Source organism: Peromyscus leucopus, chromosome 5 (assembly GCF_004664715.2).
Source record: "Peromyscus leucopus breed LL Stock chromosome 5, UCI_PerLeu_2.1, whole genome shotgun sequence".
NCBI classification, from domain to species: domain Eukaryota; kingdom Metazoa; phylum Chordata; class Mammalia; order Rodentia; family Cricetidae; genus Peromyscus; species Peromyscus leucopus.
Window position 1 is genome coordinate 142,148,118 of NC_051067.1, and position 18,429 is coordinate 142,166,546.

General features: G+C 45.7%; 1 protein-coding gene across 5 annotated transcripts in view; it reads right to left on the reverse strand.

Moving 5' to 3' along the window:
- Positions 1-18,429, reverse strand: part of Ncoa2 (nuclear receptor coactivator 2) — a 266,816-nt gene that overhangs the window by 36,191 nt on the left and 212,196 nt on the right. For all 5 annotated transcript variants that reach the window (XM_028864590.2, XM_037206417.1, XM_028864593.2 and 2 more), the window contains 6 exons: positions 17,617-17,794; positions 15,111-15,299; positions 12,083-12,184; positions 10,872-11,015; positions 7,538-7,685; positions 4,587-5,856 (listed from right to left, as the gene is read on the reverse strand). In XM_028864590.2, coding sequence (XP_028720423.1) covers positions 4,587-5,856; positions 7,538-7,685; positions 10,872-11,015; positions 12,083-12,184; positions 15,111-15,299; positions 17,617-17,794 — 2,031 coding nt within the window. The remainder of the gene's footprint in view (positions 1-4,586; positions 5,857-7,537; positions 7,686-10,871; positions 11,016-12,082; positions 12,185-15,110; positions 15,300-17,616; positions 17,795-18,429) is intronic.

Below are 18,429 nucleotides of genomic sequence, written 5' to 3' on the forward strand. Positions count from 1 at the left end.
AAAAAACAGTATTAAGCCGGGCGGTGGGGAGGCAGAGGCAGGCAGATCTCTGTGAGTTCAAGGCCAGCCTGGTCTACTAAGTGAGTTCCAGGAAAGGCACAAAGCTACACAGAGAAATCCTGTCTTGAAAAACCAAAAAAAAAAAAAAGTATTAAAAACAAAACAAAACACAGTTTCATACCATTTGCTTAGCACAGAACTGTGACGGAATTCTACTGTGTCTGGAGGGAAACTCCCTGGACACTCCCAGTTTAAAATGTGGTTTGCCTTTCTAACAGAGTCAAGCCTCTCCAGGCCCTCACTAGGAGCAGATCATCAGGAAGAACCAGGAGTCAAGGGTCTGTGCTCCATTGTGTAAATAAGCACACGAGTTAGGGCAGCAAACACGCTGGAAATGTTTCTGTCAGTTTCTGCTTCCTGTTTGCTAGGAAATGTCGTAGAAGCATCTTGTTTAAATGCTCTACCCACTAAAACTATGCTAATTTAGGTATAATAATATGCACCACCAAAGCACTTCCTGACTTTCAAAAGCTGGTAATACGTTAAACGCACACTCAGTTAATTTTTCAACAAGACAGTCAATTTCGATCCAGGCTTACTATCTGCTTTTGCTTACTAAGTAACTACTGCATCCCCTGAAATGGAAGCCTGAAGAACCTGGACAGCAGGTGGCGGGAGAGCGCCTCCTGAGGGAACAAGGAAGGCGAGCAGGAGGTGAGAGAACCATTGTTTTTTCCCTCATGCCAACTGTGATCTAAATTTAGGTAAAGCACACTTCCTGTGGTAACTTTTCTCGATGCTGTGTTTTTGATCTGAAATGGTTCTGGGAGGCTGTATTTTAAATGGTGTTTGGGAGAGAGGAGCAAGGATGTGCTCAAGCATGGGGCTAGATTACATCACAGAAAATACAAATCCCGTGCCTGTGTGTGTGTGTGTGTGCCTGCCTGTGGCGCACATGCCTGTGGACCCTGCTCTTAGTAATCTTCAAAGAGATTTATATTGATTACACACTAGTCTTTGTTTCTCAGATAATGTTGATTAGAAAATTATTTCTCCTAAATAAAAAAACTCAAAACAAAAAACCAAAAAACAAACCAAAAACCCACAAACAAACAAAAAATCCCAAAACTTTTCTTGCCTGACGTTTGTGAAATCATTTACACAAAGTAATGACAAATATTGATCCCTTTCACTGTCCCTCTAAGCCCTCAGGGTCTGAGGCCTGAGAGAGAACTACTGTTTATGGAGAGAGGGGCAGCCATGCTCTTCACTGAGCTTCCGAGGGTCTCCTGAGTCAGGAAGCCGCCCTCTAGCGTGCTGAGTCACCTAAGTGACGCTGCCTGTGCCTGCCATCCCAATGGCCACCACTTCTGTGCTATCTAATCCAGTATATCTCGAAAGATGGAAACTCCGGCGTCAATAAGGCTTTCCATTTCAATCACACAAGACACTGCTGTTAACTTTCTGCTGTCCTCAGGCCCCCAGCTCACAGTTTCACAGCATTATAAAACAGCTGCAGTACGGACCTCGCGCTGGTGTCCCATGTTTAGGATTCATCACTAATAATGTTAATACAACTTAAGTCTGCTTCCCGTGTGATCAGCAGCAGCCATGGACATCAGAGTGAGAGAAGAGGTCAACCACTCAGAGCCTGCGTGGCTGGCGGGAACTGACCGGAAGAGTGGCCTCTGTCACCTGACGGCCACCAATGTGCAGCCTCTGTGGATCAGGGGGCTCACAGGCACAGCCTGGGACAGGGGTGGCTCTTTTGAGGCAGGTGACACACCACCTCCTGACTTGCCACTCAACTTCCCATGGCAAACTACAGGCCATGTTAAGTAGAGAAGCCCTGTGATTTCCTCACTGCAGAACCCATCACGACTCAAAAAGATCTGCCAGACGGGACATGTTCAGGAAGGCTAGGCTGGGCCACTAACCTCCGTCAGTCAGGGACTCCACCATTCCAGCTGCAATGGGCTATCACTTGCTTCTTGAAGTAAGTGATAAAATCAATGGTTTGCCTCTCACTGTGGGGAAATTCTCACCAGAGTACTGTTTAAAATGACTGAGGGGCCAGGGTGGAAATGTTCGAGAGGTACCAAAATTTCCGTTTGGAGGAAAACATTCCAGAGATCTGTTGTACAAGGTGGTGGAAAACAGTAACAAATACGTATCGAAGAGCAAAGTATTTGTATCACAAAATGACCAGCACACGATGTGATGTGTTAATTAGTCTGACAGTGGTATTCTACAGTGGCGCATATTATATATTATGAGGACTGCTTTTTGTTAAAAAAAGAAAAAAAAGAAGATGATTCTGAACATTACTTTAGGTACCCTGGATTGTTTTCAAGATGTTAACTTTTGAGAGAAGCACAGGAGAGAAAGCAACCCATTATTCTGGTTTTGAATCAATACATATGGCCTTGGTAACTCTCTCCTCCCATCCATTTTCTCTTATGTGTTTTTTTAACTAACGGTCAATGAGATTCTTCTACATTGCTCAGAAGTGTTCATGGAAAGAGAAGAGAGGCAGAAGGATCTTCACTGGAGAACCAGCTAAATTCCGATCACAGTCAGAGAGAGGTAAATAGATACTTAAGTCTGCTCTGACAAAGCCCGAACTAAGGAAGTTGGCTGCTGCCAGTTTAGGATTCAGCTATCTATGCTAGCCTGCAGTTCATCCTGCCGACTCCTGTCAGTGTATGTATGATCTATGACCTAAGAATGAATTTACCTTGCTCACAGTAAGAACAATGATACCCCCCCACACCTCCCCACACCCCCCACACACACAGGAAAAAAAATCTAAAAAATACTTTGTGTTCATTTCAACTGTCTACTTCAGGGACTGTAAGTAAAACTGTACTAGAGCACAACCACACTTCCACACTTCCTGTGTCCACAGCTGCTCTGGCCTACAGTGGCAGGGTTGACTGTCTGACAGGTAAGCTACGCTGCTTTCTCTTTGCTGGGGGTGTGTTGGAGGAGCAGCAGGTGGCAACTGAAGTTCAAGATGTCAGCCCACTAGGAGGCAACTCCCTGATTGGTGAATCTTGGATAGGCAGGGCCCTGAGACCAGACCCCGGAATGTCTTTTGTTTCTGCTGTGCCTTTACATGTTTGCTGCTGCCATCTTTCTCTGGGATCTGCATGGTGTGGATGGGTGTGGGGAGATCCCCACTGCCTGTAATGTAGTGTTTATCTCATGGAAACATCCCGATCTACTGGGCACTTTAACCTGTGGATTATTCTGAAGATGATTCTTTCCTAAGCTGTACTGTCTGATTGATAACAATGTTACTTTATACAGAGTTTTGATGAATAAAAATAAAAAAGGACGTGTGTCACAGCTACAGCATATGAGTTTCTACTGAGGAGCCACACAGACTGTAGCTTAGGTTACAATTCTTTTGTCCTAAATTTTGGCAGATGTGTTCGTAGGTTTCGGAGTGCATCACAGCTGAAACAAAGCTTTGAAAATAAAGTTAGGGCCAGAAAGTGGTGGTGCACGCCTTTAATCCCAGCACTCGGGAGGCAGAGGCAGGCAGATCTTTGTGAGTTCGAGACCAGCCTGGTCTACAGAGAGAGATCCAGGGCAGGCACCAGAACTACACAGAGAAACCCTGTCTCGAAGGAAAAAAAAAAGAAAGAAAATACAGACTAAGACGGTTTTTGTCAAATAGCTTTGAGGTGAAAAACCCAAGAAGATAATCTGAAGTTTTAGAAAGGCACATAGTTGAAATGTAGACCTCTTTAAGGTCAGGGGACAAGAATAAAGCAGCCCAATTATTACTAGCTGATGCACTTTTCTTGCTAGGATTGGTTGATGACCAAAGGTGATGACTAATACTTTGTACCCATTTCTGCCCTCAGTCTCCTGATATAAGAAACTATTGATGAGTGGTATGTACCCCAAAGATTTAAAGGAGAGTTGACTGATTGTTTTTCATGTATAAAAGTTTAGGTTTGCCGGGCAGTGGTGGCCCACGCTTTTAATCCCAGCACTGGGAGGCAGAGCCAGGCGGATCTCTGTGAGTTGGAGGCCAGCCTGGGCTACAGAGCGAGATCCAGGGCAGGCACCAAAACTACACAGAGAAACCCTGCCCCGAAAAAAACAAAAACAAAAAACAAACAAACAAAAAAGTTTAGGTTTGTGATTCCTTTCAGATTCCTTATATGGTTACCTTTCAAGATTCATTCACTTAAGAAATAGAATATAACCACACTGTAATTCCTGTCCAGCCTGACAAATGTTGGGGTATATAAGCTAAAGAAAAAGGTATACAGTAGAAAGAAACTGAAGAGGGTGTGAATGTCTTTTCCCCTTAGCCCCTCAGATAGAAAAGTCTAGTACCGTGGACTCTGTGGATGTCCCTTTGACCCTGTGCTGCTGGAGGCCGGCCCCGCAGGCAGCAATACCTGGTGATCCATATCCATAATGTGGAATACAGTTTCATGCAAATTAACTATTACAAGATACAGACCACGAACAAAAACACTGTTTTTACTGAGTCAGATTGTCCCCTTGGAGGAAAATCTGTGATACAGATGAGCACACCTGGGAGAAGTCATTAGAAAACTCACCTGGTCACTGGGCTCAAAGCTCATCTCCTCTTTCACAGTTTTCATAGCTATTAGTTTTGTATTACTGGCAGGATCTGTCTTACTGTCCAGTCGCTCAAGTTTGGGGGTTATTTCCGGTAAACCGATATCTTTAGTATCATCTTTATCGAGCAAATAGCGAAGTAGTGCATTCTCTTTCTTCTTGGGGCTCACTGGCTCCGGTTTGACGGCCACTTCTGACCCAGGTGCTGTGCTGCTGGACTCCTGGCTCAGCTCTTTGCCCGTGGCTTCTGCTGTCAGCTTGGCCAAGTCCACAGGGGAGCTGCTGTCCTGTAAGAGTCTGTGCAAAATCTTATGCTTCTCCTTGAGAGAGGTGCCGTGCGTGGAGCCAGGCCCAGGCAGGCTCCCTGCAGGGTCCTTATTTGTGTCTGACAGCGAGCTGGGCAAGGGGGAGGGCTCCATCTGGTCGGACTTGGTGGTCAGCAGCTGGAGGAGTTTGGTCTGCCCTTTGCTGTCATGCAGCCGGCTGTGGCCCTCGGCCCTCTCCCCGCTGGCTGCCGGGGGCAGGCTGGAATCATTGGGCTCCTTTTGTTCTCCAGGATGGCAGCTGGTCTCTGCTTGTCCAGTTGTACCTTCTGATGGCTCCCCATAAAGTCCAAAACAGTCTTTGGAGTCCAAGCTTCCCATCTTGCTGAGTGGGGGAGGATTCATATTAACTGGGGAGTTTTGCAAATTGCCCATTTTTAGGTCCGGTGAAGCCAACGATGACCCTAATGAGACCCCATGGCCCTCGCTGAGGGCTTGCAGTGCATTGAGGGAACTGTTGGTATAACTATGGCTATTTCCTGTGCTGCTGCAAACTCCCACAGGGGAATGCAAGCTTCCTGCAGGGGAAAACTGACTGGGTGGGATGCGAGGACTGCCAGCCACGCCGGGGCTCATGCGATGCCTTGGTGAGAGCATGGAGGTGGGTTGCCCTGGGTTCATGCCGGGGCTGCTTTGTGAGGGACTGTTCATTTTGAGTGCATAGTTACTACCCTGAGGAGTGGTTGCTTGCATGCCTGATACATGGTTCATGCCCCCAGAACCACCAAACCTGCCCATAGGCATGCCCATTTGTTCCTTTGGGCCATTCATGGGAAAGTTTATATTGCTACCGAGGGTCATGTCCTGACCTGGGTTCCCACTGCACATGGCCTGATGGGCAGGGCTGCTAGAGCTAATTGGATTCAATGGCTTCCCCATCGCTTGTCCAGTCAGATCCGGATTCATTACACATACATTCTGCTCTCTGTACAATGAGGAAAGAAACATATATAAGATAAAAGGAAAAATACCCAGTCAATTGTTATTAATTTGAAAAATGGTAGGGTCTCTTTTCTTTACAAAAGCAGACTACATCTAAGGGATAGGCAAGACTGGGATGAAAACACCTGCAATTACAGACTAGACTGAACATGTACAGTTCTGGACCAAGAGGGATGTTTTTCAGGCAACTCATCAAGATGTCTGTGGTTTTACTGAAGTGTGAGGGGTTAAATTTGACTACTTCCATATTGAAATTTCAGTAAGTAAGCAGGACATTAGAAAGATTCCAATCATGTATCTCCCTCATGAGCAACTGAGAGCTTGTACAGCCTGAAAGAGATGACCCAAGTAAGTACTACTTGATTCAATCATTTGCCACAAATTTCTGTTCCGACAGTGGGCACATCTGTATGCCTAGAGATTCTTATAGATGGCACTTGGTGGCTAGAGGCCTTGGTGGGGAAAGCCTTGCCCTGAGCTGTTAGTGATGGCCAGTTCCATCAGAGGCAGTAGGAGTTATTCTGACGGGTGTTAGCTACCGTGTGGAACAGAGTCCCTCTCCTCTCCGCAGTCACTGCAGGCCAGAGGAAGACAGAATGGGTGGGGGAGGATCTGGGGTGACACAGTCTGTGAGTTTAACCTGCCCCCATTCCAGGAAAACGCCGATCCCCCTCCTTAACTGATGCTTACAAGCAGGTCTCCCGAGCCCCATGCGCTTCTGTTTCAGCCTGGCAGTCGCTTATGAGTTACCAAACATGTTCGTTAAACACCAGCTTTAGCTGGGGGAGGGGGGGGTGCGCCACCTCTATAATCGCTCTCAAACAGTTTCAATCGGAGGTCAGGTTTACTAACAGTTGGAAACTAGGGCTGCCTGATTTTTTAATTCCTGTACTAGAAAGCAAAATAATTGAGAAATGCAATAAACTGGGACTCTTTAAGCAGAGCAACTGTATATATATCCTGGCAGTACCTCATAAAGTTCCCCTCAGCATATACATAAACATTTATAGATTCTGAAATTCAATCATTTTCCTAAATGAGTATCTTAAACAATATGCTCTATGACATTTATTTAAAAATCAACATTCAATTTTCTTTCTTTTACTATAGAAATGGTTATTACCATTCAATTTAAAGTCTAATGTGAGGAAATTTAAACCCAAGAACTAACCTAAGAATATACACTGAAAAGTTTAAGCACACAGGATTAGAAACCTTAGCCTTGGCTTCACTTTTCCTGCTCTTGCCTGTGTTATCCCCTGAATTTCCCTTCTCAAGTGTAACAGGAGGGTGAAGCCAAGTCCTGTATTCTTTTGTTTGAGACAGGGTCTTTCTATGTATTCCTGGCTGTCCTGGAGCTTGCTATATAGACCAGGCTGGCCTTGAACTCTCAGAGATCCACCTGCCTCTGCCTCCCAAGTATGGCAGCAAAATTCTTATGTTTTTAAATGTTCAATATAAAATGCAAAGGGCAGCCTGACTTTGTGGGTCCAGTGAGGTGGTTTCTAGCCAAGAGTGTGTAACAGCAATCTCATTCACAGTTTAGAACGCCATATAGTCAAAGAACAGGAGTCTGTGGACCCTGAGAAGCTACAGGGTGTCATATTGCTCTTGTAATGTTTCCCTCAACAGAGGAGGGAAACTGAGGCCTAGTGCGCGATTACCTGTGAAGCATGTGTAAGGATATTACAAGCTGAGGCTCGTTAGTCGTCTGAGAACGGATGAGTTTGCTTTTCGTCTGTGCAGCAACAAGAGTGCCATCGGACAAAGAAAAACGATAGATCTGACTGAACGCCAATCCTTGTCTCAGAACTGCAGCAGAAAGGGAAACAAGGCATGTTTAGAAAAAAAAAAACTAAAAAAGAAAGAAAGAAAAAGAAAATCAGGGAGGAGGAGCAAGGGAGGACCGTCAAGACATAATAATAATGGAAAATTCCATTAGGTTTCCTACCAGCCTGTTAAAAAGTTACAGGTCATAAAATACCATGATATTAAAACATTCATTTACTTTTCACTCAAAATACCAACAAACAATGGATTTTTTTGTATGATAAAGACTAACAGCTTGAAAACTCAAACTGCCCTTTATTTTCTAAGATTTGTTTTTATTTTTACTTTAATTTTTATTTATGCATATGAGTATTTTGCCCAAATATATGAAAGTGGAACTGGAGTTACAGACTGTTATAAGCCATCATGTAGGTGCTAGGAACCGAACCTGGGTCCTCTAGAAGAGCAGCCAGTGCTCTTAACCTCTCTCTGGGCCATCTCTCCAGCCCCCTAAACTGCTCTTTCTTAAATCATTATTATGGGGCAAAGTGAGTGTAAACAGTTTATCAGGTCAAAATAAGCCGTTCTCTAACTTCTGAACGATATCAGAAAACACCGCAACAGCATATAACCCCAAACATGGACTCTCCAAGTGTGATCTGCCTTCGATTCCCTTTGCAGCGTGGACACTGGTGTCTGAATACTCATCTTGAGGTGACACTGCAGGAAGTGGTATGCCCATGCTTAGAACGATAGGAAGGAAAGGTAAAGATCTGTCAGAAGAAAAGGCAAACAAAACTGAAACCCATGCGCAGACCTTAGCCAGAGTGATCACTTTACCTTCCAGATAAAGGCAGATACTTCTATTTGAAGACAAGAAATACAAAGCAAATCAACTGGCTTAATGTAATTTCTCTTATAATAACCTTGAGATTTGTGGTCTCATTGAACTGTATTTTTTAATTTTAATTCTTTAGAATTGCATTTTATAATGAATATTTCATATAAAAAAATGATCTCAATTCGGAAAAAAATAGTGGTAAAACTGAGTTGCTTCTTAAATAATTTTAAGAAGACTATCATGTTTCTAGTACATAATTGTTAGGACAAATTTTGTGGGCTGAACAAGCAGCCCCCAAAGGACCAAGCACATTCACCAAGTCAGAGAACGGCAGCAAGGGAGGACTCTGATTTCCTGTACAGCTTCCTTCTTGGATTGTCAGCTCCCTCCACAGTGCAGTCAGACACAGCATTGGGACACGTGTGTCTGCTATCAACCACTGCCTGCATGGACTCTGAAGTGGCCGTGCTGGGAATCAGTCACTGTTCTATGTGAGTGGTACCCTGCGAAATAGGCACGGGTCTATAGGTAGCAGAAACACAACTGTGCAAAGGACTCACATTCTCAGTGGCTTATAATTTCAGAGTTCCTCTGACCTTGGCTGTGACCGCTGAAGGTTTTCCATTTCCATTTGGTCTGTATACTAATGAGCACACCGAATATTCAGGACGCCCCCCAACTCAAAGAAGACCTAGCATATTTCTTGTACTTGATGCAGGTGGAAACTTCTGGGGTTACCTGTTTCTTTAAAGAATTATTATTTATATATTCATTTTTGTATGAGTGTATACATATGGTGCGTGTTGTGTGCACCTGTGTGTGCCTAGAAAGCCCCAGCAATCCTGACTTACCTTCCACAGGGCAGGTGTTACAGGTGAGCATATAACCATAGCTGAACTCAGGTCCTCATGACTGACTGGCAAGCACTCGTACGTACCCACTGAGCGACCTCCCCGGCTCTGGCATCCCCCATTTGTATGTCGAAGTGCAGTTTTCTTCCGACCTCCCCGGCTCTGGCATCCCCCATTTGTATGTCGAAGTGCAGTTTTCCTCCTGTGGTCCCATCTCTCTATACCTAGACTAGCACCTGGCATATTGATCGGAACTCTCTTGTGAGGAACCAGGGAGCTGGGAATTAAACGCAGGGCATTCAGGATCCAGGGACACTGAACACGCTTGCCAAGGGTAGCTCTTTAATTTCTGCTTTGATTCCAAGCTATTATCTGGTGAAACGGTAGGTTAAATACTGATTTCTGTCCAATACACCATCTGTATTTGCCTTTACTCTAACAGTAAGAATAATATTGGAAGGTACACAATGTTTGATTACTTGCTTAATTTTGAAGAAGTAAGGATGAGTAAGATACATGTGTGGGAGCAAATGGAATTAAGAGTACATTCACCATGTCTGTGCTTCTTCATTAAGTGGCCTCAAAAGCATACAGCTTAATATACAAACCTTACTAGTTAAAAAGCCAAGGTCACAGATGTGCACTAAATGGATGACAAACTACAGCTCCATTTTCCACAAATTAGTTAGATTCTCTTCGGCAGAGGCGGACAATTGCCCATGCTGAGGTCTGAGATGCATTGCTCTGCCGTTGAGTCCCTCACGTGCTGTGGAGCCCACGCTAACCAACTGCATGCTGGCCAGGCCTCCTTTCCCACTCAGCACTTGGTAAAGCAAAAAGATTCTGTTCTGTTTTCAGTTGTTTAAAGAGAAAATCAAATTTTGCTTGAGAAAAAGTGACTTTGGGAGAACGTGGCAGCGTGACAACCAGGGTGGGTTTGTGGCTTGCAGATGTCATCAGTTGATACTGTGTGAATGCTCAGGAGCCAGGCACTTCCCCTGCCTGGGTCTCCACCTCACTGGCTGGGTGTGGGGGTCAATGAGATGACAAAGAAGGACAAGGCCATTCAAAGGCAGTGTTCATTAAGGACTGGGATGTACTGAGAGATGGCTGAAGTGTTAGTCTGTGATGCAGACCAGGTCAGGTTGCCTCTCTGGGCATCTGCAAACATCTGGAGTCTGCTGTTTGTACCTTGAAGGAGAGCTTGGATTTATTCACTCTTGCAGATTTCATCTGTTCCTCCTTCCGGACTGCCCTTATGAACTGGCTCTTGTTTCCTTAGCTTACACAGAACTTGGCTGTCTTGTCATACATCTAGAAGTGTGAGGATTACAGAAAATGACCTCCCCCTTTCTGTCCGTCTTTGGGACAGTAACACCGTCTGCTTTATTTTCTCAGGTAGCTTATTGGGCCAGGCAGCACCAGCACAGGAATCAGAAGCTCCGTGAGGTGAACTTCTGGAATCTCTCCTGGGCGGAACATCCCTATAGGAAACAACTCAAGAAACTCCCTACAGAGTAGTGTGCAGAGTCCTACCTTCATGATGATGCCTCTTGGCGTATGACAGAGACTCCCCTTCATGCTGTGTGTGGAACTTCTGAATGCATCTTCTCACCAGATCCTCCCAGCCTGGCTTCATGGCGGCTCTCATGGTGCTCGTGTCCAGAGACGTGATCTTGCCTACGAGATAACGGCATTACATTTACAACCTCTATTTTCTAGAGAAACAATGAAAATTTAGGAATACATACACTTATTCAGAGTCACTGCCTGAATCTGTGGGGGATTAATCTGAGACTCCATGGTACTAAAATGCCTGGGCACTAAAGCTTCTCATGTAAAATGGTACAGGATATACATATGACCCCTATCTTCCTGTATATTTTTTATTTTATTAACCTTATTTATTTATTCTTCTTATATAGTCCATTCTAATTTGGAATACATTCTCCAGCTTGGGCTGGCCTTGAACTTCAGAGCATTTCTGCCTTACCTCCTAAATGTGGGATGGGTCTCAGGGACGTGCTATCATTCACGCCTAGCTTCCCTCTCCCCTAATCATTGAATGACCTCTAATTAATGTTATATTCTACACAGGGCAGCGATCACACAGACATGTTTTGACAACAGACTCATTTTGATCTGGGGTTGGTGGACCTCGGCGAGAGACCTGCAGAGTGGGAACCCGCCGTTTGGAGCCGGCCGCACAAACACACCTCCAGAAGACACCTGGAGAAGACAGCCAGCCTCCGCCTCCCTCGAGCCTCTGCCCTCAGCACTTCCAGCCCAGCAGTCCTGGCCACCACAACTTCTCAGCACCTGGAGGGGCTCACAGTCTTTTTTGTTTTTTTTTTTTAATTAAATACTTTTTTGTTTTGTTTTTCGAGACAGGGTTTCTCTGTGTAGCTTTCTAGGAACTCTGTAGACCAGGCTGACCTCAAACTCACAGAAATCCGCCTGGCTCTGCCTCCAGAGTGCTGGGATTAAAGGCATGTGCTGCCATCGCCCACGTTTTTATTCTTATTTTATGTATATTGATATTTTACCTGTGTGAGGGTGTCAAATCTTGGAGTTACAGACAGTTGTGAGCTGCCATGTGGGTGCTGGGAATTGAACCCGGGTCCTCTGGAAGAGTAGTCAGTGCTCTTAACCACCGAGCCATCTCTCCAGCCCCCACAGACAGTCTTGTATTCAGACGCCCAGGTGTTCTGAAATGACTGCTTTGGTCTTCTTTGACCAGGACTTACCTTGGAGGTCCTGGCGGGTGGTAAAGCTTTCTGATGAGGGAAGGGCTGGCCTTTCCTTCATGGGGACTCTGCGCGCCACGCAAATCAAGCAGGACTGCAAATCTTAAACAGACACAGTTGTTTATCACATTAAGATTATTATTTGTAGTGACCACACTATCTCTGACAACACAGCCTTGTAAATCAGGGGAAGTTGCCATGGCCCTCTGCTTCTCCTGGAATTAATTCTCTGTCCGGCTGTAGTGGGAGGCTGCTGTGAGGGTGAGCTGGAGCCGAAGCTACACAGCACACATGGTCAGAGTCCACCCAAACTAGAGAGTCGGTGACTGGAAACCGCCCCTGGTGAAGACAAGTATGGGGACTGTTCTCGCTAAGTCACTGAGTGGAAACCAAATTAATTCACAGTAAAGTAAACAAAGGAAAAGATCAAACTAAAATCGGATAGTGTTGGTCGGGAGTTGCTGCTTAGCTTCAGGCTCACTATTAACAAACCAGGTAGGTACTGATGGGGGAAGGTGAAATTTGAAACAGGGAATACAAACTGCCCCCGATGGAGATTCCGAGCACAGACTCCACTGTACCTAGTAAGTGCGCCAGAATCGCTGCTGCCTTATGGCTCAGCATCTTGACATGGAGAGCTCCTCACACAGCCAGTGTGAACGTTTAGCCCTGCCTCCACTTCAAGTTTTGTAACTTTTATTTTTTATGTGTATAGGTGTTTTGCCTGCATGTATGTCTGTGTATAACTTACATGCCAGGTGCCTGTGAAGTCCAGAAGAGGTTGACAGATCCCCTGAAACTGGATTTATAGATGGTTGTGGGCTACCATGTGAGTGCTGAGAATTGACCATGGGTCCTTTGGAAGAGCAGCCAGCGATCTTAACTGCTGAACCATTTCCCCAGGCCTCACTTGCATTGTTTTCTACATGGAGGATCACTTCTGGGGAACCATGACACATTTTATATACTGGAGAACAGTGACATGTTTTATACACCTTATATCATGCAGAGCCCATTGTATGGCTCTTTCAAGCTGAAGAAAGGCTGACGAAAGGCCGCTACAGAAATAAAACAGGCTCTTCACATCTTCTCACACCACAGACTTGCAATCATTCACCGGTAAACTTGGGAAGGTTTTTTTTTTTTTGGGGGGGGGAATATCAATTAATAGATGGTATCTTTAGATTAAAATGCAATCATCATGGGGAGTGGGTATGTGGCTCAGTGGTTGAACACTCCCTACAATGTGTAAGGCTGTGAGTTCAATGCTCAGTATTGCAGCTACAATAAAAGGAAGAGGAAAAAAGGAAAAGAAGCCTTCATTTATGCTACATTTCAGGAACAGACCGATCCACCCCCTGCCTTTTTTCCTTTTAATGTAAGAGTCTTGCTATGTCCCTCTGGCTGGCCTGGAACTCACTTGTAGACCAATCTGGACTCAATCTTGCAGTGATCCTCTGGCTATCTCTTAAGTGCAGAATTACTATGGTTATACCAGCTTAAATAAATGGAATCTTATCTAAGTGCTAGGATTAGAGGTATGCACCACCACACTCTGCCTCAAATCCAATTTTGTTAATTAATTTAAAGATAGAGTCTGCTACATCTTAGGCTGGCATCAAACTTGCTGTGTGTGGCCAAGGGTGACCTGACTTTTCTGTGCCTATCTCCTGAGTGCTAGGATTACAGGTCTCCTGACAATGCCTGGTTTGGGGACTCAACCCAGGGGTTTGTGCATGCTAGACAAGCACTTTCCCAAGAACTACATCCTCAGCCAGAATCCACACGTTCTCATCTCTAGGACATAATAGTGAGTTGATACATCTGTACCTTATATGCCTTTGGAATATCACAGATGAATCTACAGTGCTTTCTTTTGCTAAGTGAACAGAATGAAACTGTCTGATGGTCACACCCAAACAAAGGCTAATTCTGAAATACCACATATTTTCTATAATAGCTCTTCATACTCCCTTTCTGATAAAATTTAAATTAAAAAACTTACACATTTGAAATAACAAGTACTAAACTAATATTCAGTGGCGACTATAGGTCATCAATCATCATCAGTCCTGTGTGTATGCACGTGTGTGCACACATGCTGAGTGAGAACTGAACCCAGGGTTGCACACACATCAACTAAGCACTCCACCTCGAACTACACCTGCATCCCCATTCTGTACTAAATTTGATACTTGCACTGGCAATTTCACGTAAGAAATGGATAATAAAAGAGAAGTGAAGGAATTCGCCCGCAGCCAGAGCTATGGCTGACTTAGAGGTTGGCCTGTCTGATTACCTCTAGGTTACCTTCCTTGCACTGGAGTGCGTCACAAGCTCATTCCCTCCTGCTGCTCCCACAGAGTGCTCTCTGCAGCAACATCTTACACTAAGGGGGGCTCTCGGCTGTGTGCATTAGCTGGTTGGAGGGCATCTCGTTAGGGAGTGGCCCAGTAAGCTTACGCCCCTGGAAGCCCCCCACTGCCAACCCCTTTGTCTGTCCACTCTGCTATTCCACCACATCAAAGACGTGGTGTCCACAGAGAAGTTACACAGATTCCATCACTCCCTGCAAAGCATGGAAAATGCTGCTTATACACATGTACATTCTTCTGGGGCTGTGGCATAAGATTTGCATTGGTGTTCAAGGCAACCCAGGGTCCCCTTAACAGTCACTGTCAGAGCTGCAGAGTGCCATGGTCACCAGGCACACATGGCCCTGGTGGAGCTACTGCAGTTCCAAGTGTTGCTTTCATGTGACTCCTGGCTGCCGCGCTGGACATGGAGACGTGCCACTTTCATTAGCACAGAACATTTTCAAACTGAGATACAACTTAGAGGTACAATGCTTGCTTAGCATGCACAAGTTCAACCCCCCCCCCCCAATGTTATAGAGGAAAAATCCGAACTATACAAACAGTAAAAGTGGGGAAGAATCAAGGAACTGCTTCACACTTTCCTCTGTGTGAGCACCACTCTGACTCCTCAGGCTGTGACCAGACAGGCGCTCTCCCAGGGTCTGGCCTACCTTCTCCTTCTTCTTTGATGGACTTGGGCTGAGACACAGCAAAGCACTGCATAGCTTCATATTTCTGATGTGCTTCCTGGTTATCATGGCCTTCCTCTTCTGAATCAGGTAAAGGCTTCACCAGCATCCGACAGTTGAAGGTATGGCTGTTCCGCCTTGGAGGTTCGCCAGACCAAGATCCCCCATTCACTGAGAGGCAAAAGGCAAAAGGGAGATTACAAGGCAATAGTGGGCTGAGGGCTGCCCATTTTAAAGGGCAAGAGGAAAGCACAGGGACTTTATACACCCACCATGCTTGACACTTTCCTGAACCATAGTGCTTTGCAACGCAGGAACTTGAACTTTCACCCTACTGCTTCTCTTCAAGTTCATGCCTTGACTACTTATTAATAAAATACCGAATACTCTATTTTTGGGTTTCTATCTTTGATTTCTTGGAAATTTAGTTCAGTCTGCTTGCATTCTGGTTCACGAGGTGCAAACACTTCTCAAAACTGCAAATGGCACCGACAGTTCCAAGCATCCACGTTTTGAGAGGATTTGGACTGTAGTAGTCAGGAGCATGAAAATAATCCCAAGCTGTGATCCAAACCTCACCGAGAGCCCCGCCCCATCCAGTTGGTGGGGTTGCCCATACTCCACCCTTAGGACCAGAGGGAGGTCTGTTCCTGCGGTCCCCACTGCCATCTCTCCCTCCTGAGCTACAGCATGCCATGGCAGGGTGCTCCGTGAGGGACACCCCAGCTTCTCAGGCCTCCTCTCATACAGACTGCTGTCAAACTTCTTAAAGACACTTCAGAGTGTACTTTCTAGTGTGTCTGCTCCTGACCCAGTTACAGCCTCTCATAATCTCTCCATGTAGACTTCCTCAGGGGGACTGAAAATTCCTGAAGACAAAGTACTGATACTGTGTCAAGTGAAAACAACTTCACTTCCAAATTAAAAATTGTAGATGTTAACAAAGAGTCGCTGAACGAAGGGAAGGCATCAGTGTTCTCTGAAACACATTAGAGAACACAACACAAGAAAGAAAACCACGACTGACCTGGCTTTCTAGAGAGAGGACCCAAGCGATGGACCAAGGGAGAAAGCTGACCTCTAGAGAAACACGCAGCTAGCGGACGAGCTTCACGTAGAATCACCCTAACGCTACCTCACTCCGCCTCCTTTCTTTACCAGCATCCCCCAAAGGAAAGCAGTCAGCAGTCAGAGAACACCAGAGGCAGTGGGAGCCACTGCGGACCCAAGGCCGGCACCTGCTCCCAGGCTGGCGAGGAAAGCCACTCCAGAGAGCAGAAGGCCGCAGCCACTGCTCTAGTTCTCGAGGGAGGCCGGCGGCTCCCAGAGCCTGGAAGACAAGGCTCACTTCACTATCCGCACTTGGGAAAGCTAGTCACATAAGGGAGACTACACAGAGCCAGCAAAGAAGAGGGGAAGTTCTTCTTGGTCCAGGCGAGGAAGAAAGCGGAGACTAAAGGAAAAGGCGCAGCATGGAGAAAGAAAAAGGAGGGCTCTTTAGACAGGCAAACTAAGAAGCATTAAGTCCTTTGAGGAACAGAACATTACTGATGAGATCGGAAAATTAGTCATTTCAACTATGAAACCTGTTCTTCTACATTTACCAGTGACTGAAACAAGAGACCCCACAGAGGGCTCACAGTCTTGGGGGACCGCTGCAGTCACGGAAAACAAAGGGTTTATCCTCATGAGGCAAGGCTGGCCGTAATGGCCGGTAGAGGGATACTCCTGTTTACTGGCCACTTTTAAGACCAGCACATACAGACAGTAAAAGGACACCTGCAGATTCATACCTGACCTTACTCCCCACTAAGACATGTACGTCGTTTTATCTGTGAAGATGTTCTGAACAGTCTAAGTAAGAATACTAAAAAATAACCACTCTGAAGTACCCAATGCTAACGCTGGCCCACACGCGCCACGTGCACTTCTGCAGTGTCTAAAACAAGTGGACGTCAGGAAACTTGAGATGGGGGTGGGGGGGTGGGCTACGCACTGCGAAGACATCTGCAGAGCTGCTCAAGAGACTACCATGAAAAACCTGGGGTCAACACCCCCAGACTGTGGCATGTGCCCTAGTGGTCATTTTCAGAACACCCTACTCGCACATCACACACATACCACATTCTTTTCTACAGAGAACTCCACGAGAGGCAAATCTTAGCATGTCACCGCCCCTTTTCAGATGGCCATAGCAAAACCGACTATCCAAGTTGGTGGGCAGTGGGTGATGTAGGTAAGGGTTTCAACTTGTCTTATAAAAAATACCTCTGCCAATAGCTGCTATTATTTTCTGAGTTATTTTCACATAGTTCCTATGTAAGATCAACACGATCCTTCATTCAGGATCAGCATTGGCATCCATGACTCCTACTGGAATACTTAGTTGCTGTCATGGCCATGACACAACACAGTTCTATCTGCTCACTCTCACCAAGAAAATATGTGGGAAGGTAAGGGAGGCTGCGGGGTATCAGCTGACATTTACCTATGGACTTTGGCAGCAGGTTCTTGACGAATTCAGTGTGGTCCCCGACATGCAGGATGCTGTAGACACTTTTGTTCATCAGCTCTTCCTGGTTATACCTTAGGTACTGTGTCACATTCTCTGATACGAACACCACGTTGCCTTCCAGGTTCACTACAAAGAAGAACCCATCGAGGGCCTAAAGAGAAAGACCAACTGTATTAGAAAGGCTACAACATAAAGCCAAGCAGCTGTTAGAAAGGGGACCGACCAGCTCTGCAAGGGAAACAGAGTCTCCTTGCCCTTTAATTAACACACTTTCTCTTGGGAAACAGAAATGATTTCATTCTAGTCAGTGGAAGAGAGGCTGGAGAAGGGTCTCTTGTTAAAACCAAAAATAAACGCTGTGTCTGTTAATCTACCAGGAAATACATGTTGGCAAATGAACACATGTAGGACTTTGTCTATTTTTCAGACCAGGATAGTAAGACTCCACAAGGCTAGCCCAAGAGCCCTGCCCACCAGCCCGTGTACCATCACTTTGTTCCACACCTCTGTATGGTATGCGGTGAGGGGAAGGGGCCAGCCATCATTTTTTCCTCAGTTTAAAAATAAGTACCAGGGGAAATCCCCTAATTTTTACAACTTTCGAAGTGGCCAGGGTTTAAGTGAAATCGCAGATGGTCTCAGACCTTCAAAGCGACATCCGGCCTTCATTGTCTGGTGTGTAAGGAAGGATCTGGGCAGGGTCTCTGGCATGGTGAACTCATGGGGATGGCAGCATGGGCGCCTAAGTTACCTAAGTTTTGGTAGCATGTGTCCTGTAATGGGCTG